Raw genomic sequence first — 25,865 nt, forward strand, 5'->3', positions numbered from 1 at the left:
TGACGTATCACAATCACTGCGGAAGAGAGGATGGTTGAGATGGCACACCACTGGACCGGCTGATCTTCTCTGCACTCAGGGAGTTGAGAACTGCCTGCTGAATGGCCAGGCACTGGCTTATCTAGCCTGGGGCAGAAGGATATTTCTGGGACTATTTGCACACACATTATCACCAGAAAATAGTTCACTGATCATCATGCCCCCTTCCTCTGCTGCTGGTTGATGCCCTCTAATGGATGATGGCTATACCCATGTGTTTGTTGTCAAATGTGGTACTTGCTGGTAAACACACTTCGTTGGCCAGACTTCGCAGCAAAGTCCACAACCTGCATCACTGGTCTGTCTGCAGAGTTTCCACTGTAGTAGGCATCTGTGGTGACTGCAAAACTATGGATGCAGCAAAAATATGGAGCAGTTGTGACTCAAATGGCTTGATTTTTGCCATATCTAGGCTATAGCAAAGTTACGTGTTATGGTGAAGAAAACAGTACAGCAGCACAACAAGCACAGGCCAATCTCATACAAATATTGCTCATTTTTCAATGGAATTATGTTAGTCTGCAGCCAACTAGCCTGAAGGAAGGACCTATGATGGATAACTATCATCTCCTCTAGCTGTCTAGTTTCTATGGAACAGCAAGTTCCATCCTGGGAACATAGAGACTGATATACACAGGACTGCCATTCATGAATATCTGATGGGGAAGACATAGATGTCTTTGATCAGTGGATTACTTGGGAGCCCTACTACAACTGCTGCCACCTTCTGTACTGCAGGTCTCTGGTTCCCATCCAGGGATGTGCAGCCACTCTTCTAACATCGTGGGCGGCACAGTCTCAGCTGCACACCACCTGCTCTTATGGGTGGACTGCACTGCTGCTGGCCACTCTACTGCCCAGTGGCCACAGCATGACTCAGTGCAACTCCACAGACTGCATGCAAAGCTTCCAGCTCCCACTGCTAATGCAGTTGATGACCGGCCATCTTGCTACCTCAGCAGCCTTTTGACACCCCTTGTTATCACAGCAGTGTCCACATTGGCTGACCACTGGTGTCAGTGCCCTCCAGGCGGGGTGTGCACTGCTCCTGTCTTGCTGCAGCTGGGTATGCTGTTGCTTATCTATGTATTACTGAACAATAAATGTTCGATTGTTTAATACTGCTGTGCTCCAGACAGGCATGCATTCACTAAGAGCCTACTCACCCATATCCTTGGGTGGTGGTCCATGGCATCCTGACCATGACCTGCTCCCAACTGCCACTCAACAAGACATCAAACACAGTGAACATTACAGTAAGTACAGGAGCAATGGAAGACTAGTAACTGCAAGTTTAAAAATTTTCCCATTTCATCATGTCAGGCTGTTACAGCAACTGGTTTAAAAGTGTTTCAGAACAAAAACAGTCTCGGTCGCAAAATTATTTAATGTCAATGATGCATTTAACCCTTTTGGGACATCATCAGATTGTTTACAAAAACAAGAAATCCATCAGTTAGATACAAATTGAGGAAAATGGCATGGTCCTATCTTGCATAGCTAAGCAGACAATATGAACTAAAAGTAATAAAAACTTATGCAAAAGTAGCTGGATACATCACATATTAGTCATAAAACCATATATAATGTAAAACAGACACCACGCTAACCAGATACAAAATCCATGCATCATGAAACATCAGTGTTCTGAATGTTGCTGCAATGATTATTTTATGTCCACAGCATCACTGTTAATTTGTTGGTTTTTGTTGTGAAGTCGGGTGAACTATGTTTTAAAGGAGACTTTTTAACAGCTTTTTTTACTGTAGATGACTTAACCTATTTACATTTTATAACTTATGTTATTTTAATGACTAAGAATACTTTTGTCTCTTGTTTGTGATGCTTAATCTTTGGGTTTTATGTGTCTGCATTGTTTTGCATTTCATTATTAGTTTTATGCACTTTTGTTTTTCAAAAATGTGTCTTAAGCCAGTCATGTGCACCACCTGGGTACTTCTTGCTGCACTGTACATGTCACCTGTATCTCAATTTGTCACCGTAATGTTAGCGTGCCTGCCAACACAGACACTGTGCCAAGTGTGGCTCTTACAGTGCTTATTGGTTTCTTGTTTTTGTAGACAATCTGATGATGCCCCAAAACGGTGAAACACATCATCAACATTACATAATTTCACAACTGAGACTTTTTTCTGAAGCAGTAAGCATTCTTAACAAAAAAAGCAAATAAATGTCTCAGTGAAACAGTTTCTAAGGACAAACAATAACACATACAAGCAGATACATGGAAATGGATCACTGCAGCCAAACGAAATTTGTCTTAAGATTGGAGACTCAATTCTAAAAGTAGAGAACTATAAATTTGTGGCTGTTAGAAGACCTAGGAAGAGATGGATGGGTGGATGGATGGAGTAAGACGAGACTTGCTATAGCTGTGGGGTGTGGAGAACTGGAGACAGATAGCAGGAGATAGAAGCAGATGGAGAGCCTGCACTGTGATGTCATGCAGTCCTCTGGGCCTAATTATAAAAAGTATAATAAGTATAATTAAAGTAAGTTAGAACTGATAGGTAAATGAGTTTGGACTATCATATCAATAAAATTTGTTCCAAAGTAAACAGCAGCATATTCCTAATGAGGAAAAAAACGAGACAGTAACACCAGACAAATTGTTAACATTAGGCTATGGCCTATTCCATTATAACATAATTATACTGCATCATAATATGGGGAAATGAAGCCCTTATACCAAGAGAATGGTTTGTGAAGCTATAGAAGAAGGCTGTCAGGTGGATTAAAAACTTGACCTTGAGACACAGATAAATTTAGAAAACTAGTTGTAAAAGAAAACATCACATATGACAGAAATCTAGAAAACAAATACATTTAGAAATAAATTTAAAAATTACTTAACTTCATCCTGTTTATACAGTGTATAACACAATTTAGAAACAATTTATCAGAGAGGATATTTTTCCAACAGGAACATCATTATGAAGTTAAGTACATATGTAAGCAAAAATAATATATACTACTTAAAATAGTTTTCTCCTGCTAATTTTATCTTTTTTCCAGTAACTGAAGTACATTTTAGATTGCTGAAGCTAGGCTCACAAAGGCAGATCTTGGTTGAATGGTGTGAGTAAGATGATATAGATATATATCTGTATGTGTTTTGAAAGCAAGTAGTTTATTTATACTTATAATATGCTTATATGTTTCTGTGTAACTTTGCATGTCTAATATCATATTCTAGAATGTTAAATGACAATTAAATGCATCATTAATACTATTATTGCTACTACTACTAATACTATTACTACTATTACTACTACTGCTAGTATTACTACTACTACTACTACTACCACCACCACCACCACCACCACCACCAATACCACCATCGACACTACAAATGAAACATTCACTGATTTCCAAATTATATAACAAATAAATGTGATACAAAGTTATTGACAGTCTGGAATTGACAATACAAAAAAGCTTCCATGGAAATCTTCTGGATTTCTGATCTTCTCATGTTATAAAATGAACCAAAATATTGGGCACTATTACAAGCTGTTTCTCTATAGCATGTTGTGTACCAGTGGACAATCACATGATGCAAGCTACTTGAAATACTGGTCAAAATGTTAATTCATTTCACACCATGATGCAGTTACAAGCCACAAAGAATTTGCAGAAGCTGACTCTGGCCACAGAATTCTATATTCATTAAAAGCTTTTAATTTGTTTTCAGAAATTAAGAATGTCAGAGTTTATATCTAAAAGTAAAGATGCTGTTACTTACCAAACGAAAGTGTTGGTATGTTGATAGGAGACAATAAAAAACACACAAACACACACACAAATTTCAAGCTTTCACAACCCAAGGCTGCTTCGTCAGGAAAGAGGGAAGGAGAGGGAAAGATGAAAGGATGTGGGTTTTAAGGGAGAGGGTAAGGAGTCATTCCAATCCTGGGAGCGGAAAGACTTACCTTAGGGGGAAAAAGGGACAGGTATACACTTGCACACACACACACACACACACACACACACACACACACACACACACATCCATCTGCACATAACTCTTTGCCTTTACAATGTCTGCTTGTGTCTGTATATGTGCAGATGGATGTGTGTGTGTGTGTGTGTGTGTGTGTGTGTGTGTGTGTGTGTGTGTGTGTGTGTGTGTGTGTGAGTGTATACCTGTCCCTTTTTCCCCCTAAGGTAAGTCTTTCCACTCCCGGGATTGGAATGACTCCTTACCCTCTCCCTTAAAACCCATATCCCTTCGTCTTTTCCTCTCCTTTCCCTCTTTCCTGACGAAGCAACCTTGGGTTGCGAAAGCTTGAAATTTGTGTGTGTGTTTGTGTGTTTTTTATTGTCTCCTATCAACATACCAATGCTTTCGTTTGGTAAGTAACAGCATCTTTATTTTTAGATATATTTTTCCCATGTGGAATGTTTCCCTCTATTATATTCATATCGTTGAATGTCAGAGTTTTTAACATATGAAGCGTGCAGCTTTCATGACAATTAATTGTGGCATATCTTTAAACAATAGTGCAAAAAATTGACGTACCTGTTTATTCCATTCAGTTTTGAACAATATTTGCGAGAAAAAAGTATTCCTCCACCCCAAGCAGCATCTACATGCATCCACAGAGAATGTTTTTCACACAAATCAGCAATAGAGTTCAATGGGTCAATTGCACCCAACACTGTTGTGCCTGTATGCCCAATAAAAGAACAGCATTCAGGTTTTTGTTTTTTCAGTAATGAGCAATCAACAAATTACATATGAATAAAATAACTGAATATCCTAAAAATATGCAGAAATCTGTTACACTTATAGAAACATTTTATCAGGCATTCCATTAACCTCATCAAAGAAGGAACTTTCATGAACAGAATGAGTCAAGGACAATAAACACAAGGACATATCATGCTGTGATTGTGTGCTACAACACAGAAAAGTGTTTACTTGTAAAAGATGGATGATTATTGCATATAATGCTAAATTACTTATTTACAAACACAGTTTGGTGTGATGTGTAAGAACAGACAATTACAGAATAACAGCTGTATGTTCTATTTCTGCAACAGATGCCACTTGTAGCAAAGACATCTTCTGTTATCGTACAAAAATCACTACTACACTATAGCTACAGAGAGAGCAATGTAGCTGCACAGGAGGAGGTTGCGGGTGGGGGAGGGGGCAATGTAGCTGCATGTGTCACACCCCCTCCCTCCCTCCCAACACACACAAAATAGCTCATTAAAGGATTCACCCAAGATTTAGCAAAGTTTTCATTATCTTTGTGTGTCTGTTGATGACTCAAAATTTCTGCACACATTGTTTGCTTTAGAAGAAGATCTTTTGGCCAAAATCTCAAATGGTTAGCAATTTTTTGTTGTGCCTGTCTGCGACTCAAAATCTCTATTCTTTTCATAACATAGCCATTATGTTTGTGGCAAAAATGTTTATGACTTCTATATTCCGCATGATAAATTCAATTGGCAATGAACATGTCATTTCAATCCTTCCATTAACAATAGGAATGACACCAGAAGTAATTAGCACTGTTTCAGTTTTAAATTCAAAAGAAACAGAAATAACATAATGGGAAGCTACAGCTTATGTTGTCTCAGCACTCGTCAGTGACACTGATTTCATCTCTAGTAGTATTTATCCTATTTAACTAAACTATGGCCTGTATTTGTCACACCTTCAGCATCATTTCTCTGCTTTCTAGGTAACATCTTCTGAATTGCAGCATTAATTTTTCTCTAGTAGTCTTTTCTAGACATACTGTGTTTGTTAAATAATGTAAATTATTTGGTCAAACCCGATTCCATTTTTTTACAATTTTAATGTGTCTGCATATTGTATGAGTAACATGCATGTAATGGTAAATTTAATTATTTACTGTAACTGCTTTTTGTGGATGAGATACATCTGCGTACACACACACACACACACACACACACACACACACAATCTTCTTTCATGATTCTATAAAGAAGGTAATCATTACTTTATGAAGTGTTATATACTGAAATTATCCCAAGTGGTCTTGCAGCAGCTGGTGCAGGCAACCAATGCAGTCACATAGAGTCTCTACAGTCTTAGTCATCACTGTAAATTTTTGGATGCTATTTAGACGTGGGTTCCACAATTAGAGACATAGTTATTATTTATTTATGCATTTATTTTAACTGGAAAGATTAGGGCCTTCAGGCCCTCTCTTACACCTAACCAGGCATACACAGATTCAACAAATTTCAGTTTCTACAGAACATTAAGGACGTATAACATGCTATACAGTATTAATGTTAAAGAAAAAAAATAGAGATTATAAAAGTAGTACAATGATAATTATAATAATCAAAAAATAATTATAACAATCAAGAATAATAATAGTAATGACTATGTATATGAAAGTAAACATATTTTTCTTTTATGAATGTCAGTCCTACTGCTAGTTGGGAATTTTCTCATTATATTCTTGCAGCTTGTGAGTTATTCTCATCAAGCAGAGACATAAGACGATAGAATGGGGTGAAAGAGATATAGAAGAGATAGATAGGTTAGAGGAAGAGAAATAGAATGGTAAAATTGAAGCTATGATGGAGAGGAGAAAGAAAGAGATGAGAGGGGCACAACAATGGTGGCTATACCATCCCTAATATGTAAGTCTTGAGTTCCCTCTTGAATGTTGAATGGTTCTGGATAAGATGCAGATCACAGGGGAGCGCGTTCCATAGTCGTATGGCTGAGATGGAGAATGACACGGAAAAAGATTTTGTGGTATGTAAAGGTACAGCCAAGATGCTAGACGTATCCAATCTGGTATTGCGGTTGTGGAGTGATGATAGGTGTTTAATGTGAGAAGATAAGTATTGGGGGCACCAGTGGCTAAGAAATCGATGAAGTAAGCACACCCTTTGAAAGCAAGGATATCTGCATTGTGGTGATGAAAGCATCACATACCTCTTGGGAGGATGTTTTGATAGCTGTTTAGGTCTTACAAGTTGAGCAAGTCACTGGACTGCTCTTGCAAAACTAGAAACACACTGATGTGACAAAAAGCCAACACTGTGGCTCCATACATAGCAAATAGAGCTCACATTATCTATAACAGTAAACACCAGTCCCTCAATACTGCTTGGATGCACCGTATTTTGTTGATAACAACTACTGCATGTGCCTCCCAGTCAGTGCAGCATAGAATTCCATGCCAGCTGTGGCCACATTGTTCTGCTTGCTTCTGAAAGGATATGATGAATGAGTGTCTCAACCAAAGCAAGGAATGCACATATTGCTGCAAAAAAGATCTCTTACTTAGTGTATACTGCAGCGATACTACACAAAACCTTACATTATGGTCAGCATTACATGTAGAAAAGAGAAAAAAAATGGTGGAGTTAAAATTTTTCTCAAAAATAGTCTAAAAGTCACAAAAGTTGATGCAAGCTAGTTTCGTTATGAAGTAGACTGTGAGTTAAGCTGCATAAACCTGATAGATAAGAATATGATAGTTGTAAATCTCTGTAGACCTCTGAATGAGCAGTAGACGTATTCTTGAAAAATTCTGAACTTGTTGTAAAAAAGATAATAAGGAAGAAGAGAAAATATTGCTATCTGTGGTGTAGAAATGTCAAATTCTGAAAAGCAAGTATCAAGAACTTTTTTTAATATCTTAAGGTCATTAAATTTATTCTGTACAAATAAAAGTGCTACTCATAAAGAAGCCTGCTTAGATAATATTACTGTCAACTTCTCTAGTGAGATTTTTGCTGTTAGCCATGCTGATGGATGCATCTCTGACCATTACCGTTACTCCTCACAAAGCAAACTGTCATGTCGCATCAATAATATCACCCATGACAAAAACCAGAAAACTTGGGTGAGAGGTCAGAAAGATGAATTTGTGAACTTGTTTGCTAACAGACTAAGCTATATAAAATGGGACTTCTTGTATGAAATACAGATTGGACAAGCTAATATTGAAACTGTGTTTGACAGATTCTTTAGCAAATATATTGAAGCGTGGTACACTTGTTCACCTGTAAAAAAAATTAAGTTTAAATGTAAGCCAAAAACAAAGTTAGCAGACTGATACACTAAAGAACTTGAAAACACAAGGGGACAATGTTGATATTGCAAATTGCATGTAAAAAGAACAGTGAGAGTGACACTAAACAAGCTGATATAGATTACATGAAGTATCTGAAGTATACATTTTTTATAAAGCTAAGCTGAGAGGTTTATAGAAACTGAGCCATACAAGTGCAATGTGGCAGGGCAGATTATCACACAAGAACACTCCCCTAACCACAAACAGAAAGTATCACTTGAACCAGAACAGATGAACAAGTTCTTTGTGTCCTCAGTGGAAGAAATTGGAAACAGAATGAACTTGACCAACACATCTGCAAGTGAACTACTTGGTAAGCAGCTGCCAGTGAAACAGTCTTTTCAGTGGAAAGTTATCACATCCACTGATGTAATAAAAGCAATAACATAATTCCCCAACTCTAAAACTATGGATAATTATTGGCTGTCCAACTACATTGTCAAGAAAACTATTCCTTTTATCTGTGAACCTTTAGCCTACATTTTTAACAAATCTCTTCAGTCTGGGGTTTTCCCTGTGTCATTAAAAATTTCAAAAGAGACAAAAATCTCCCCCAAAATTATTGACCAGTTTCAGCAGCTACAGCAATTTCCAAAATATTTGAAACTCTTATATACAATCAATTAAGTGATTATTTTGAATAAAATAACCTCCTTTTGAAAAAATAGTTCGTTACAGACGAGGAAAAAATACCATTTCAGCAGTAAACAAGGTAATCACTGCTTTTGAAAATAGGGATAAAGTTCCACTGGTTCCATGTGACCTAAGTAAGGCCTTTGAATGTATCCCCTATGAAGCATTGCTTGAGAAACTTGAATTTTATGGGGTACAGACTACAGCACTAAAAATAATTGCTTCATACTTAATCCACAGAAAACAATACATTGCAGTGAGAAACAGACATTCTCTAGTGAAAATGATAAAGACAGAGGTACCATAGGGATCTGTGCTTGGGCGACTCATTCTCATTATTGCCATCAATGATTTCCACATAATGTTTTGCAATCTGTGGTCTGCTATGCAGATGACCCATGCAGCTCACCAGGGCACATCAGCATGACAACAAATGTCACTGGAATCACTAAATGCTGCTGTAAAAAGGTTCTCTTCTAAGAAACTGCTGTGTAATGCTGACAAGACCCAGCATCTTTTTTCAGGACTATTTAATGATATAGGAACTAGAACAGCTAAATTTTTAGGATTCCATATTGACTCCAAATTGAGTGAGGAGGAACACGTCAGTCTCATTTGCAAAAGAATATCAATGGTGACATATCTATTGTGGAAACTGAGAGATTTAGTCACTGCTAACTATTTAAGAATGATATATTTTGGACTGTTCCAGTCTCATATTTCTTACAGACTACTATTATGGGGCCACTCTACACATATAGGTGATATATTGAAGACACAAATAAAAGTTGGAGAGAATGGACCAACAGATCACTACCGACCTCTGTTTAGAAAACTCAATATACTTATAATTGTAAATCTGCAAAAAAAAAATTCCTGTAAGAGGAGATATGCACCAGCACGACACCAGAGGAAAATTTAAAATGGGTATTCTGAGACACAGATGAGTAAAAACAGCCCACTCACCACAGTCAGCTTTGTAAAAATCTATAACAAATTGCCACCCTCAGTGTGTTCCATGCCTTCCAAATTATTTCAAAGAAAACTGTACAGCTGCCTGGCTGAAAATTCATTTTATAATATAGCAGAACTTTTTGATGAATAAAATGTGAACATATGTTAATGATGATTTGTTTGCATATATGCCCTTCAAAGGTAAAGTAGTCACTGGTAAGTATAAAGTTGATTAAGTTGAGCAGGAAGGATGTCATAAGTTTGGAATCAAGTGGGTACTGGCTGAACATTACCTCAACCAGGACCCACATAAGCCTAAATTTATGACATCCTTCCTGTGGGCCTTAATCAACTTTATACTTACCAATGACTACTTTACCTTTGAAGGGCAGATATACAAGTAGATCAGGGTCTCAGCTATGAGAATCAGGATGGCTCCTTCCTATGCCAACCTTTCAGGTGCTGCTTGGTGGCAGCTTTTCTGGAATCCATAATGATTGAGCCTGTGTTTTTGTTTAGATACTTTGATGATATCTTTGACATATGGGCTCATGGTGAGGCTGAACAGTTACAATTCTTGTAGTCTCCAAACACATTCTGCCAATTAAATTTCACATGATCCTGTTCTGAATCCCATACTACTGTTGTGACAGTGCCACGACATTCAAAAGTGCCGCTACGTTAGTACGCGAACACGGCGATAGAGGCGCTCCGCAGCTCGGCCGAGCGCGGGAGCGCCACCTGGTTATGAACGGCGCCGGCCGCATGTCACGGCCCGGCAGTCGAGTGACAGATACGGAGTTAGTAACATGTAACCCGCGAGTGTTTCTACTTTTGTATCTCCACGCACTTTATTAGTGATTAAAGGTTATAACACTTTTTGGCGCCGAGGTCGGATATTTTTTTTTCCCCTGCGTTGTGGACTTGTGTGTTCGTGTCGGGGCAGACATGGAACAGCTTATGCAAGCGCTTATTGACCAACAAACACAGCTGACGGCTGCTATTCAGGCGCAACAAACACAGCTGACGGCTGCTATTCAGGCGTTGTCGACGTCGCTTACTCATCGTCTTCCTCTTCTCCGCCTCCGTTTCCTCCTTATGACGAGGCCGCTGAAGACTGGGAGGATTATGAGAAGCGTTTGCGGCAACACTTCTTGGCTTTCGGTGTTGTCGACGCTCCTATGTGTAAGTCGTTATTTCTATCTTGGATTTCCCCACGGATCTATCAGCTGTTATCTCAGTTAGCCCCTCTGCGGGAACCTGCCTCTCTGTCCTTCCAAGAAATGTGTGACTTATTGTCTAACTATTACCGAAAAAACACCCATGTCGTTGCCGCCCACGTGGCTTTCTACCGGTGTCGTAAACAGCCCCATCAATCTTTCCGGGCTTGGGCGGCGGAACTACACGGTCTGAGTCAGAAATGTCAGTTTGTCACGGACACTCATCATGAGTCTTACGCTGATTCCATGGTTCGGGACGCTATTTTACGGCTTGCTCCTGATAAAGAAGTTCGGCAACGTGCCTTACAATTGCCAAACCCGTCGTTGTCGGAAGTTCTCAGCATCGCTCAATCGTTTGAAGTGTCTCACGCTGCTGGTGCGCAAATAGACGCGTGGTGTGATGTAGGCGCTGTACACACCACTTTCGACGCAGACCATGTGCCTGTTTCACAGGAAAACGACGATGTGGCGGCGGTGCACTCGCATCAACAACGTCGCGTTGGCCACCACGCTCGCAGCGAAAACAGCAACCACAGAAGCAGGCTCGTTCCGCCCTTCCTTCTTGTCCACGTTGTTTCGTACAGCATGACAGAGCCGCGTGTCCAAAACGTTGGGCCACGTGTAATTCATGTAGGAAAAAAGGCCACATTGCTTCTGTGTGTCAGTCCCCTAAAGTTCCTGTCGACGAGGATGAGGCATCGGACATGGATGTTAACTGTGTGCTTTCTCAAACGAATAAGTTGTTTGTTACTGTTCGTGTTCTGGGTAAAGACATTCGCATGCAAGTGGACACTGGCTCTGCAGTAACTCTCATTAATTCTCGCATGTATTTGGAGTTAGGCTCCCCTTCCTTGTCTCCAGTTACGCGAAATCTACGAACTTATAATAAGCAGAAAATTCCTATCGTGGGCCAGTTTGATGCTTCCACTGCCTACAAGTCTGTTGTTCGGCCCCTCACGTTTTATGTGGTGGATCATGCGGGCACTGAAAACCTGTTCGGTTATGATGCTTTCCAGTTGTTCGGGTTTTCCATTGATGATGATGTGCACCTCATATCTGAGGACATTCCATATCAACAGCTGGATGGCTTGTGTTCTGAATTCTCGTCCGTGTTCTCTGCGGGTCTGGGTCGGGCCAAGGATTTTGAAGCCCACATTACTCTTAAACCTACGGCTCGCCCTAAGTTTTTCCGGGCACGCCCTATTCCGATGGCATTGCGTGCGCCTGTCAAAGCTGAGATAGACAGGTTAACAGCTTCGGGGATTCTCCTTCCTGTTACCTCCAGCGAATGGGCATCGCCCGTCGTGGTGGTTTCTAAACCAAACGGGAGTCTGCGATTGTGTGGTGATTTTAAAGCCACTGTCAATGCTCAAAGCCTCATTGACACTTATCCTCTTCCCCGTCCTGAGGAGTTATTTACCAAGCTCGCTGGGGGCCAGTTCTTTTCCAAGCTTGACTTATCGGAGGCGTACCATCAGTTGCCGCTGGATGCATCTTCCAAGGAATTTCTCATCATCAACACTCCTTGTGGGTTGTATCAGTACCAGCGGTTACCATTTGGCGTCGCTAGCGCGCCGGCCATTTTTCAGCGGTTTTTGGAACAGCTCACGGCTTCCGTTCCCAGCTGCATCAACTACCTGGATGACATTGTTGTCACGGGGGCCTCCACTGAGGAGCACCTTCGCAATTTGCGTTCACTGTTTCGGGTTCTGCATTCAGCAGGGTTGAAGTGCAATCTGGACAAGTCTCAGTTCTTCCAACCCTCCATTGTGTATCTTGGTTTCCACTTGTCCCGTGAGGGTATACGTCCTCTACGACAGCACGTTGCGGCCATTACCGCTCTACCCCGGCCGTCTACGGTAAAAGAACTTCAGGCGTTTCTAGGCAAGGTTGCTTATTATCACAAATTCATTCCCTCCGCGGCGGCGGTGGCTCATCCTCTGCATCAGCTGTTACGCAAAAACGTTCCTTTCTGTTGGTCCGCCGAGTGTGAGCAGGCTTTTGTCCGCCTGAAGGCTCATTTGCAGTCGCCGCCTTGTCTCGCCACATTCCGTCCGGGTCAGCACTTGGTTCTGGCGACTGACACGTCACAGTATGGCCTAGGGCCTGTTCTCGCCCATCGGTATGAGGATGGGTCGGAACGACCCATCGCCTACGCTTCCAAGACCCTCAACGATGCCCAACGGCGTTACTCTCAAATAGAAAAGGAGGCGCTCGCTATCGTTTATGCTCTAAAAAAGTTCAGCGTTTTTTTGTATGGTTCTAAGTTTCACCTCATCACCGACCACAAGCCGCTGGTCTCTCTGTTCAGCCCCTCGGCGTCGCTTCCGGATAAGGCAGCTCACCGCCTGCAACGTTGGGCCTTATACTTGTCTCGTTTTCACTATGAGATTCACTATCGCCCTACAGCCCAGCACGCCAACGCTGACGCGTTGTCGCGTTTGCCGATGGGCCCCGACCCGGTTTTCGATCGCGATGAACTCCTCTGTTTCCACACTGATGAGGAAGAACGTCGCGCGGTCGAGGGTTTTCCACTTACCGGTTCGCAGGTTGCGACGGCTACTGCGCGGGATCCGGTCCTGCGTCAGGTGATTGGTTTTGTTCAGCGGGGTTGGCCGGACAGGACCAAGGGCCGGGCGTCGGATCCCCTTCGCAACTACCATGCCTTGCGCCTTCGTCTGTCTGTTCGTGATGGTGTTGTTCTTCTGGCCACGGATGGCGCATCTCCACGGGTTGTGGTGCCCGCCTCTCTTCGCAAAGCTGTTCTCAAACTATTGCATGAGGGCCATTGGGGGATTTCTCGGACTAAGTCCCTGGCCCGCCGGCACGTTTATTGGCCCGGTATCGATTCGGACATCGCCCACATGGTCGCTGCGTGTGCTCAGTGTGTTCAACAACTGGCTGCGCCTCGTACTCTGCCTTCTCCGTGGCCTGATCCGGCGCAGCCGTGGGAACGGGTGCACGCTGACTTTGCCGGCCCCTTCCTCGGCACTTATTGGCTACTGTTGATTGACGCCTTCTCGAAGTTTCCGTTTGTTGTTCGCTGTCCGTCGCCCACCACTGCGGCGACGACGCTGGCTTTGTCAACAATCTTTGCGCTAGAAGGTCTTCCATCCACGATTGTCACGGACAATGGCCCTCAGTTCTCTTCGCAGGCCTTCCGTGATTTTTGTACTGGACAAGGGATTCATCATGTTACAGCACTGCCCTTCCATCCGCAATCGAATGGGGAGGTCGAGCGCCTTGTCCGCACTTTCAAAAGCCAAATGAAAAAATTCCTTAGTGATTTTTCCACAGATGATGCTCTGTTGCAATTTCTGAGTTCTCATCGCTTCACGCCTCTGGGTGATCGCAGCCCTGCTGAACTCTTGCATGGCCGCCAACCGCGCACCCTACTGCATCTGCTTCACCCTGTCAGGCCTTGTACTGTGTCCCCTAGTGCGGGAAAATACCCGGTGGGCGCCGACGTGTGGGCACGGGGGTATGGATCTCGCCCTAAATGGATTCCAGGGGTGGTCCAGGCTCTTCGCGGCCGCCGGCTTTGTGAAATACGTACGGACGGCGGCATGGTTGTTCGCCATTACGACCAGATGCGCCCACGAGTGGTGGCCACGCCGGTACCACCGCCCCTTCTTTCGTCTCCACCAGTCCGAGAAGCCAGTCCTGTCGCTGCTGCCGATCTTCCGGGCGTGTTGTTGCCGCCGCCGTCGCTACCGCTTCCGAGTACGCCGGAACCGGCCCCAGTCACGACGCCGCCTTCTCCGGGACCCATCTCGCTGGAGCACACCCCCAGGTCCACGACGCCTATGGATGCTGCTCCGGAGTTTTCACCCATCATCTCGTCCAGGAGGCACGCTCCACGCGCCAGCTTCCGTCCTGGACATTTTCGACCATACTCTCGTGTTTCTCCGCGGGATCTTCTCGGGACCTCCCAAGAGGCCATGGATGTCTCCGCACTGTCCATGTCTCCACGAAAGTGAGCGTTTTTTTTTCAAGGGGGGAAAAGTGTTGTGACAGTGCCACGACATTCAAAAGTGCCGCTACGTTAGTACGCGAACACGGCGATAAAGGCGCTCCGCAGCTCGGCCGAGCGCGGGAGCGCCACCTGGTTATGAACGGCGCCGGCCGCATGTCACGGCCCGGCAGTCGAGTGACAGATACGGAGTTAGTAACATGTAACCCGCGAGTGTTTCTACTTTTGTATCTCCACGCACTTTATTAGTGATTAAAGGTTATAACAACTACTATCCTTGATGTTGACCTCATCCTCACTGAGTGTCGGCTCCCCACCTCTGTTCACATTAAACCTACTAACAAACAACAGTACTTACATTGTGACAGTTGCCATCCTTTCCATGTCAAATGTTTCCTCCCACATAGCCTTGGCATTTGAGGCAAATGAGTTCGTTCAGATGCAGACTCTTTACAGCAATACACCATGATTCTCACCTCAGCCTGCACTGGACATAATTACCTCACCAGCCTAGTTCAAAAGCAGATTTCCTGGCAAATCAAATGCAATCCTGGTACAGTTTATCCTTCCAAAGAATGACTTAGGAGTACAGCTATTGCCATTCAGTATTATCCAAGTTTTGAATGTATTAATCAGCTACTTTGACAAGGCTATGACTTCCTAAAATCATGCCCTGAAATGAAGTCCATTATGTCTGACATTTTTCCCACCACACCTAGAATAGCTTTTTGTCATTCTCCTAATTTCCACAATATCCTTGTCAGACCCTGTGGTCCTGCTATCTTCATTTCCTTTACTCTGTGGCTCCTACCTCTGTGACCATACCCACTGTAAGACTTGTCCTATGCACCCTCCTACCACCACACATACCAGCCTTGTAACTGGCAAACATACATGATCAAAGAAAGAGCCATCTGTGATATGATTAGATTAGATTAGATTAGATTAATACTAGTTCCATGGATCATGAATACGATATTTCGTAATGATGTGGAACGAGTCGAATTTTCCAATACATGACATAATTAGGTTAATTTAACAACATACTTAAGTTAATAAAACAATTTTTTTTGTGTTTTTTGTTTTTCTTTATTTATTTATTTATTTTTTTTGTTTTTTTTTTCTTTTTTTTCTTAATTTATATCTAAAAATTCCTCTATGGAGTAGAAGGAGTTGTCATTCAGAAATTCTTTTAATTTCTTCTTAAATACTTGTTGGTTATCTGTCAGACTTTTGATACTATTTGGTAAGTGACCAAAGACTTTAGTGCCAGTATAATTCACCCCTTTCTGTGCCAAAGTTAGATTTAATCTTGAATAGTGAAGATCGTCCTTTCTCCTAGTATTGTAGTTATGCACACTGCTATTACTTTTGAATTGGGTTTGGTTGTTAATAACAAATTTCATAAGAGAGTATATATACTGAGAAGCTACTGTGAATATCCCTAGATCCTTAAATAAATGTCTGCAGGATGATCTTGGGTGGACTCCAGCTATTATTCTGATTACACGCTTTTGTGCAATAAATACTTTATTCCTCAGTGATGAATTACCCCAAAATATGATGCCATATGAAAGCAATGAGTGAAAATAGGCATAGTAAGCTAATTTACTAAGATGTTTATCACCAAAATTTGCAATTACCCTTATTGCATAAGTAGCTGAACTCAAACGTTTCAGCAGATCATCAATGTGTTTCTTCCAATTTAATCTCTCATCAATGGACATACCTAAAAATTTGGAATATCCTACCTTAGCTATATGCTTCTGATTAAGGTCTATATTTATTAATGGCGTCATACCATTCACTGTACGGAACTGTATGTACTGTGTCTTATCAAAATTCAGTGAGAGTCCGTTTACAAGGAACCACTTAGTAATTTTCTGAAAGACAGTATTGACAATTTCATCAGTTAATTCTTGTTTCTCAGGTGTGATTACTATACTTGTATCATCAGCGAAGAGAACTAACTTTGCCTCTTCATGAATATAGAATGGCAAGTCATTAATATATAATAAGAACAACAAAGGACCCAAGACTGACCCTTGTGGAACCCCATTCTTGATAGTTCCCCAGTTTGAGGAATGTGCTGATCTTTGCATGTTACGAGAACTACTTATTTCAACTTTCTGCACTCTTCCAGTTAGGTACGAATTAAACCATTTGTGCACTGTCCCACTCATGCCACAATACTTGAGCTTGTCTAGCAGAATTTCATGATTTACACAATCAAAAGCCTTTGAGAGATCACAAAAAATCCCAATGGGTGGTGTTCGGTTATTCAGATCATTCAAAATTTGACTGGTGAAAGCATATATGGCATTTTCTGTTGAAAAACCTTTCTGGAAACCAAACTGACATTTTGTTAGTACTTCATTTTTACAGATATGTGAAGCTACTCTTGAATACATTACTTTCTCAAAAATTTTGGATAAAGCTGTTAGAAGGGAGATTGGACGGTAATTGTTGACATCAGATCTATCCCCCTTTTTATGCAAAGGTATAACAATAGCATATTTCAGTCTATCAGGGAAAATGCCCTGTTCCAGAGAGCTATTACACAGGTGGCTGAGAATCTTACTTATCTGTTGAGAACAAGCTTTTAGTATTTTGCTGGAAACGCCATCAATTCCATGTGAGTTTTTGCTTTTAAGCAAGTTTATTATTTTCCTAATTTCAGAGGGAGAAGTGGGTGAGATTTCAATTGTATCAAATTGCATAGGTATGGCCTCTTCCATTAACAGCCTAGCATCTTCTAATGAACACCTGGATCCTACTATATCCACAACATTTAGAAAATGATTATTAAAAATATTTTCAACTTCTGACTTTTTGTTCGTAAAGTTTTCATTCAATTTGATGGTAATACTGTCTTCCTCTGCTCTTGGTTGACCTGTTTCTCTTTTAATAATATTCCAAATTGTTTTAATTTTATTATCAGAGTTTCTGATTTCAGACATGATACACATACTCCTGGATTTTTTAATAACTTTTCTTAATATAACACAGTAGTTTTTATAATTTTTGATAGTTTCTGGGTCACTACTCTTTCTTGCTGTCAGATACATTTCCCTTTTCCGGTTACAAGATATTTTTATACCCTTAGTAAGCCATGGTTTGTTACAAGGTTTCTTACGAGTATATTTAACTATTTTCTTGGGGAAGCAGTTTTCAAATGCATTTACAAAAATGTCATGAAATAAATTATATTTTAAATTGGCATCAGGTTCACGGTACACCTCATCCCAGTCTAACTGCTGTAGGCTTTCCCTGAAATTTGCAATTGTTAAATCGTTGACTGAACGTACTACTTTGGAGGACTGTTTAGTATTGCTGAATGGAGCTATGTCATATATTGTAACTAGCTGTGCACCATGATCAGAAAGACCATTCTCAACAGGCTGAGCATTTATCTGGTTAAACTTATCTTGGTCTATAAAGAAGTTATCTATCAGTGAGCTGCTATCCTTTACCACCCGAGTAGGAAAATCAATAACGGGTGTCAAATTGAAAGAACCGAGTAATACTTCAAGGTCATTTTTCCTATTACCCTCTTTCAGAGAATCTACATTGAAGTCCCCACAAATAATAATTTGCTTCCCTCTGTCTGACAGATAGCACAACAAGGAGTCCAAATTTTTCAGAAATAGATGAAAATTTCCTGATGGGGACCTATATACAGTTACAATTATAAATGTGCCTTTATTTAATTTAAGCTCACAGGCACATGCTTCTATATGTTTCTCTACACAAAACTTTTTTGTTTCTATACTTTTTGCACAATGATAACTTTTGACATATATGGCAACTCCTCCTTTCTCCATATTTTCTCTCATTACATGTGCAGAGAGCTTATAACCACTTACATTTACCTTATTCATATCAGTAACAATGTGATGCTCAGACAGGCATAGTATATCTATTTCATTCTCAGCTTCTAAATCTTCTAAACAAACCAGAAGCTCATCTACTTTATTCTTTAAACTCCCAATATTTTGATGAAATATACTTACATTATTTTTAATTATTCCTTTATGAGAACCTTTCCTTATTCTAACATTTGCAGCACTCTCCTGTCTGAGTTTCTCATTGTGCTTAGGCCTAGTTCCTATACCAGTGGTCACATGGTGTTCAGAGAGGCAGATTATGTCAATTGGGTTGGGTGACTTTAATTCATCAATGCAATTATCTAGGACTGAGATACAACTTGGTGGAGATAAAATTTCTCGTGATTGGTGAAAATTTATAATTGACAGCTGTGATTGGTGATCCAATGTGCTAGAATTGTGCTGTTTAATTTCTTTCCTAAACTGAAGATTTGTTTCAATCCTGACCTCTCGTAGAACTTGACATCTTTCTGTCTTACCTATCCTAAAAAAGGTGCTGCTCCAACACCTGTAACCACTGGTATTTTACCATTCATGGCAGTGCCTCCCCCCCTTAAATTTCCTGCTATTACCCCAGCCAGTTTCCCCTTCCCTTTCCTGTTGAGATGTAGGCGTGCCTGGTATAGTCCCACCTACTGAGATAATCAACAGGAACCACACCAATATGAGCCCCCGCACCGACCCAAGCAGCCATTCCAACTCCAAATTAACTCTCCCAACAGAAGAGTTCAAATGAGGCCGGTCATGGCGTCTCAGGACAGATACAAATTCAACATTGGTGTGTCTCGATGCCGACGCAATCTTTACCAGGTCCACACTCTATACTGTACCCAGGATCTCTGTCGATGCTGTTCCCTGGCCCTCCCACAATAACCACGGTGTCTTCCTGGTAAATCCTTTACAGAGTGAACCTAAATCCTCTGTCACCTGATCCAAGACTAGCACTTGGTTTGAAAAAATTTGTGACCTGGTATTCTGGTCCTAATTCTCCTGCAGAAGTTGGCCTACACCTCTGGCATGAGAACTGCCTAACAACAAAAACTTTCTTCCTTTTCGATGACTTTCCTACATTCTTTTTCAATTTCCTATTGAAAGTTTGTTGTGTCCTGTCTACACCTACCTCTGCTTGAGGCTCATCAGTTTCTAACTGAAGCAACAGGTCAAACATATTTTTGACATTCACCACAAAACTGTCAGACTTAGTTCTAGGCCTGTTCCATCTGCTACCTGTTGCCACTTCCCACCTCTCTTTGCCCTTCTCCCTCCTTAACCTGTCCAGATCTTCCCTAGCCTGATCTAGCTCAGCCTGAAGGGCAGCAATTTTCCCCTCCTGTTCCACTATCTTCCTATCTCTGCTGCAAATCCTACATAACCACTGATGAGCCTGATCCACTTCCCAACACCCACGCCACTGCAGTCCCCCCCAGTGAAAAAAACTACTGCATCCATCACACCAAACCCCGGAACTAACAATTCTACGGCAGTCAGGCACTTCTCACTCATGGCAAAAATAATACTTTAGCTAGAATAAATCAATTAAATTACCGAAAATCAAAAAAGACGTTACAAGAATTAAGCCTATTCACAATGTATATAAGCAAGTTTCTGATTTAAAATTCCACTGTTTGTTCTGAGATCTGTATTAAAACAACGAAGGTATACGCTATTTATTATATATTTCACTCGTTGGAATGAAAAAAGGACGCTGTTATGTAAACACTATTCAGCCTTTTACATTGGCATGGCTACTACCAGTTATCAGTCAGGATGAATGGGCATAGACAGGGGCCGCATACTGGCAGCAACACACAATATCCTGTTGCACAGCATGGTCAACAATATGACAGTCATGACCTCAGTGCCTGTTTCACCAGATTTGCTGCCGGGATTCTTTCCTGAGACACCACTTTGCCACAACTTTGCAGATGGGAACCGGCATTATAATGTCTCCTTATTTCTCAACCCCCATCTGGCCTTAATTTACATTAATTTCTTCTGTCTCAGCATTTCATCTCAGTAACTATCCCTTTCTTCACCTCCTTTTAGTTTTCTATATCTTCTATTTTATGACCTGTCTTTTCCCCCACAACCAGTGCCTCTACCACTTGCAACACACTTAACTTGCTGCTCTTATTAACTTGTGCATAATGTTTAGTAAGTGATGTCTGTTGCATATTACCCTCTCCTAGCCTTTAAGCTCTCAGGTTTTTAAATTTCATTTGGTGTTGTCAGCAACATTCAGACTTTCCTTCTCATTCTGTCTGGTAAGTCCATCCTGACCTGGGGTTCTGGGTAACTTTTCTGAATTATCCCCATTTCCTAAACTGCACCAGTAATTTTCCTTCACCCCTCTTTCTCCCCTTCAAACTTTGTCCCAGGAGGATCCACTGGGTCCAATAGCTTTCAAATTTCAACTTTTTATGTATGTGTTCTTGTGCTGTCACTTGGTGAGAAGATGTCTTATCCAGTCAAAAGATTTGGCCAAATCACAAAAAATACCTGTGACCTTTTTACCCTTGTCTAAAGCACAGCTTATCTTTACAGTGAATTCCCTGGTAGCATTTATTGTATTTTTCCCCTTTTTAAGCCCAAATTACAACCTCCTGCCCACACTGTCAGTCCTAAATCAACTGTTTTAGGTCTCTGGTTAAGAAATTTGTTCACAAGATCAGCTTTTTACATAACTGAATCATAGTTACATCTTCTTTTAATTTTGCAGACCTTTTTTCCCTTTCATGTATCTTGAATGGAAAAAAATATCTGTATGGCATATAAAACACTGTCAACATATCATCAAACATGCTGTACATCATCTTTCATGAGAGCAGTGTCTAAAAAAAAGGAGATAGAAGTTGGGCACAGAGGAAATTTCAGGCAGTGAAGGCCAATGCTTTTGTAGTTTGTTGTGCTATTGCATTTGTTTCATTTGTGTTCGTTATCAACATCCAGGAAAGCAAAACACAAAATGAGTACAATGAGAAGAAACAACACTATTGAACAGTGTAGTAGTGATGTTATTCAGTGACACATATCTTGAAAGTGCAGCCATGTGTGGTCTCAATGAAATAGATAAAAACTATAATTAGGATAATAATCTGCATCAGATGAAGGAAAGGAAACATCTCAAAAATCATTACAGTGAGTTGAGACAGCATTTAATTGATGCACCACTGGGATCTTCAAGTTCACGAAATTTAAACTATTTTTTATGACTTGATGAAGACACTGCAATAAATCATACTTCAATGAGTAAGCAAATCATAACAAAATCATATCAGAATAATAGTGGCAATACCATACTTTCACTTTAATATTTTTGATGATTTACTTTAAATAGTGGAAGCTTTGTGTTTTAATGCCACTAATAGATGGGAAAAGCCCACTTTTGAATATGCTCTACATGGTAGACTGCCAACACAGAACTGTTGTCTTTGTGTCACTCAGTTAAAGTAGATGACAACTGACAGTTAACAATAAATTCAGCATTAAAGTGAAGCACTGTCCTCATTTGTATTCATTTATTCAAAATATGGCCTTTAAATTTCTTGGAATTATCACCATTTTGTTTAGCCTTATCATAGATTTTTATTTAATTACTATCTGGTAATTATGTCTCTTCCAATATAGTCTCAACATAAGTTTTATAATTTTGCACTTGTGTTGGCATTAACAATTCTATGTACATTTTGTAATTGTCTTCATAGCTTTATAAGTAGTTTTGTAATGATACTTTTTGTCATTTTGTTTTTAAATTTGTAGCTGTGTGATTTTGGGTGATGACTGTTGATTGTAACTGCAAAACTACAGTGGTGGTGAACAGATACATGCATCCTCCTTCTGGTTATATATGCTAAGAGAGATGCTCTGATCAGTTTTTTTACAGTGTGAGAAGTTATTCATAGTAATAACTTTACAATTGTTAATTCTGTTTGAAATCTCATGTACTAGTTACTGCGAAACAATTGTTTCATTGTATTTAATGTTCTAATATTTCTTTAGATTTTATATACTTTAAAAGTCTTTTGGAGACTCATGCATAGTGTTACCAAACAGAAAAACAAATTTTCTGTTTGTTTCCTAGATCTGAAAATTGTTGTTAGTCAAACAAAACTGATTTTCTGATTAGTATTGGACTGTAAAAGTTGTGCGAAAGTTCTTGTAGAATGTAGATATGGTACTTTAGAATTAAATTAGATCACTCACCAAAAAGCAGAAGGACTGAGTTGTAAATAAGCACACAAAAAGGAAGGAAACTTGCTAGCTTACAGATTATTTTACTGTAGCTCATAAAAGGGTAAAATCCAAAACCTAGCAAGTTTTATAATTGCATAGGCTTCCGCGGTCAGAGCCAGTCAACATAAAAATTTTCTGAGTATGGTACCACGTGATAATGTAAAAACCTACTGCTGCTGGAGAAAAACCAATGCTCCAGCCACGATTGTAGCAGCCTTCTTCTGGTTTTTCTCCAGCAGCAGTAGTTTTTTACATTATGATGCAGTACCATACCCAGAAAACTTTTATGCCGACTAGCAAGTTTTCTTCCTTTCATGCACATCTATCAACAACTCAGTACTCTTGCTGAGTGGCCTCCTCTAATTGTAAAGTACAATGTTGGAATGTATATTGATCAAGACTATTAAAATTTGTGGTATACTGATCAAGACTATTAAAATTTGTGGCAGACCGAAACCAGAAAGTCTGATGCTTACCCACTCAGCCATCGAGTCTCACTGTTTTCACTTATCTAAACATAATACATTTTATAATTACAAACATAATAGTAGTCTCAAAGAAAATGATGTTCAACATGGTACACAAACTATACCACAACTCACAATATGGAAATCTTATTGCTCTTTTTCTCAACTGACCACCCTCTCAATTTCATCTTAGACTTTTACAACAATACCACTCTAGTTTCTAACATCACATCCAATGGCCAGTGGCACTCAAGTCCCATGGGCAGCTATTCCATTTGATTCGGTCAGTCTCTGATATGCTTGTAGCCTCCCATTGTACTACCAGAGATAACCAAAGAGAACAAACTTATTCACTAGTTAAATGAGTGTCAGAAGCAGATGCAGGAGTCTCATTCTGCCACCTGATCAAGGTTATTGTAGAAGTGATTTCCTTTCCCTTCCTCCATCCTATTATGAAAAGTCAGTGCATATCTATGTCATGTGTGATAGTGAGTTTGTACAGCGTAATGTTGTTTTGTGTTTGTGCTATTATCAATGAAGGGAGGGTAGAAGGGGAAGCCTCATGCTAGCACATAGCCTGCTCCTCCAAAATAGCACTGAGGAAGCCACTGAGCTTAAAACAGTCCCATATGCTGGATGAATCCCCTCCCAAGAGACATTACTCAAAGATTTGAAAATTAATCCCAAACAGTGGCACAAAGTCTGGTGGTCGAAAACTTGATGACACCATCTCATCTTCTTTACCAACCAAATGCTGGTGATTAAATTTTCTCGCACAATCATGATTTGAAATGGCTATTTCTAAGCTGAGCACCACTATGCAAGTAAGCATCAGCGACCTTTGACCTTGACAATGGAGGGAGGTAATCTAATCAGCAGTAATTTATAATCCTGTAGATTCTACACTAGATGAAACATTTGACAGAAAGAACAGATATACATTTAATCCAGAATGAGATTTTTATTCTGCAGCACAGTGTGCACTGATGTGAAACTTCCTATCAAATTAAAACAGTTCCAATCTGTGAGGAAGTTCATATCTGTGCACATTACACTGCAGAGTGAAAATTTCATTCTGAAAATATCCCTCAGGCTGTGGCTAAGTCACATCTCCACAACAGCCTTTTTTCCAGAAGTGTTAGTCTTGCAAGTTTCACAGGAGAGCTTCTGTGAAGTTTGGTAAGTAGGAGATGAAATACTGGCAGAAGTAAAGCTGTGAGAATAAGTTGTGAGTCATCCACAGATAGCTCAGTTTATAGAGCACTTACCCACAAAAGGGAAAGGTCCCAAGTTCGAGTCTCAGTCTGGTACATAGTTTTAATGTGGCAGTAAGTTCCATATCATGTATTGATCATTTTAGTGAGGTTCCTGGATAGAGAACACATCTACATCTACACCTAAATCTGTACTGTACAAAGCACTGTGAAGTGCGTAGCAAAGGGTACATCCCACTCTGCCAGTTATTAGGGTTTTTCATATACCATTCATATACTGAATGTGTGAATAATGATTATTTAAATCTCTCTGTGCATGCTATTATTAATTTAACCTTTTTTTCACAATATACATGGGAGTGATGCATAGGGGGTTGTACTGTTTTCCTAGGGCCTTCATTTAAAGCCAGTTCTTGACACTTTATAAGTAGGCTTTTGGGGTTGTTTACATCTATCTTCAAGAGTCTGCTGATTCAGTTTTTTCAGCATCTATGTACATGGATTGAACAAACCTGTGACCATTTGTACTATCCTCTGTATCTGCTCAATACCCCCCTGTTATTCTTGTCTGGTATGGGTCTGACACACTTTAGCAATACTCTAGGATGTGTTGCACCAGTGATTCATAAGCAGTCTCCTTTGTAGACTGATTGCATTTACCCAGTATTCTGTCAATAAAGCAAAGTCTGCCATCTGCTTTACGCATCACTGTACCTATGTGACTATTCCATTTCATTCCAGAAAAAGTGTAACACCCAGATATTTTTCTGTGACTCACTGACAATGGTGCCTATACAATAGTTTGTAGGGGGGGGGGGGGGGGGGGAGGACTTACACTTGGGGGTATGGAGTATTTTCAATATTTTGGAAGATGAATGGTGACTTGTAAGTAGCCATAAAAACGATCCAGTTCTGATCCTCTTAAAACCTGCATAATACTGGCTTTTAATCCATTTTATAAACAGAGAAACAGTTGATTACACTACTTTTTTTTCATTTCCCTGAGAGCTGGGGGGGGGGGGGGGGGAGTGGGACGACAGCCATCTTTGCCCTCAGATATGGGTACTCTTACTCGCTGATATTATAGTCTTCATAGGACCCTATGTTTTTTAATTTTGTGAAGTGCCCAATTTTATATTTCTT

The 25,865-nt window shown here is 40.4% G+C and overlaps 1 protein-coding gene across 1 annotated transcript in view; it reads right to left on the reverse strand.

Annotated features, from left to right (window-relative positions):
• The window catches only part of LOC126457611 (cysteine sulfinic acid decarboxylase-like), a 106,178-nt gene that overhangs the window by 20,279 nt on the left and 60,034 nt on the right, over positions 1–25,865 (reverse strand). Inside the window, exon 4 of the mRNA XM_050094067.1 lies at positions 4,583–4,730. Within this exon, the coding sequence (XP_049950024.1) occupies positions 4,583–4,730 (148 nt within the window). The remainder of the gene's footprint in view (positions 1–4,582; positions 4,731–25,865) is intronic.

Source organism: Schistocerca serialis, chromosome 1, assembly GCF_023864345.2.
Source record: "Schistocerca serialis cubense isolate TAMUIC-IGC-003099 chromosome 1, iqSchSeri2.2, whole genome shotgun sequence".
NCBI lineage: Eukaryota > Metazoa > Arthropoda > Insecta > Orthoptera > Acrididae > Schistocerca > Schistocerca serialis.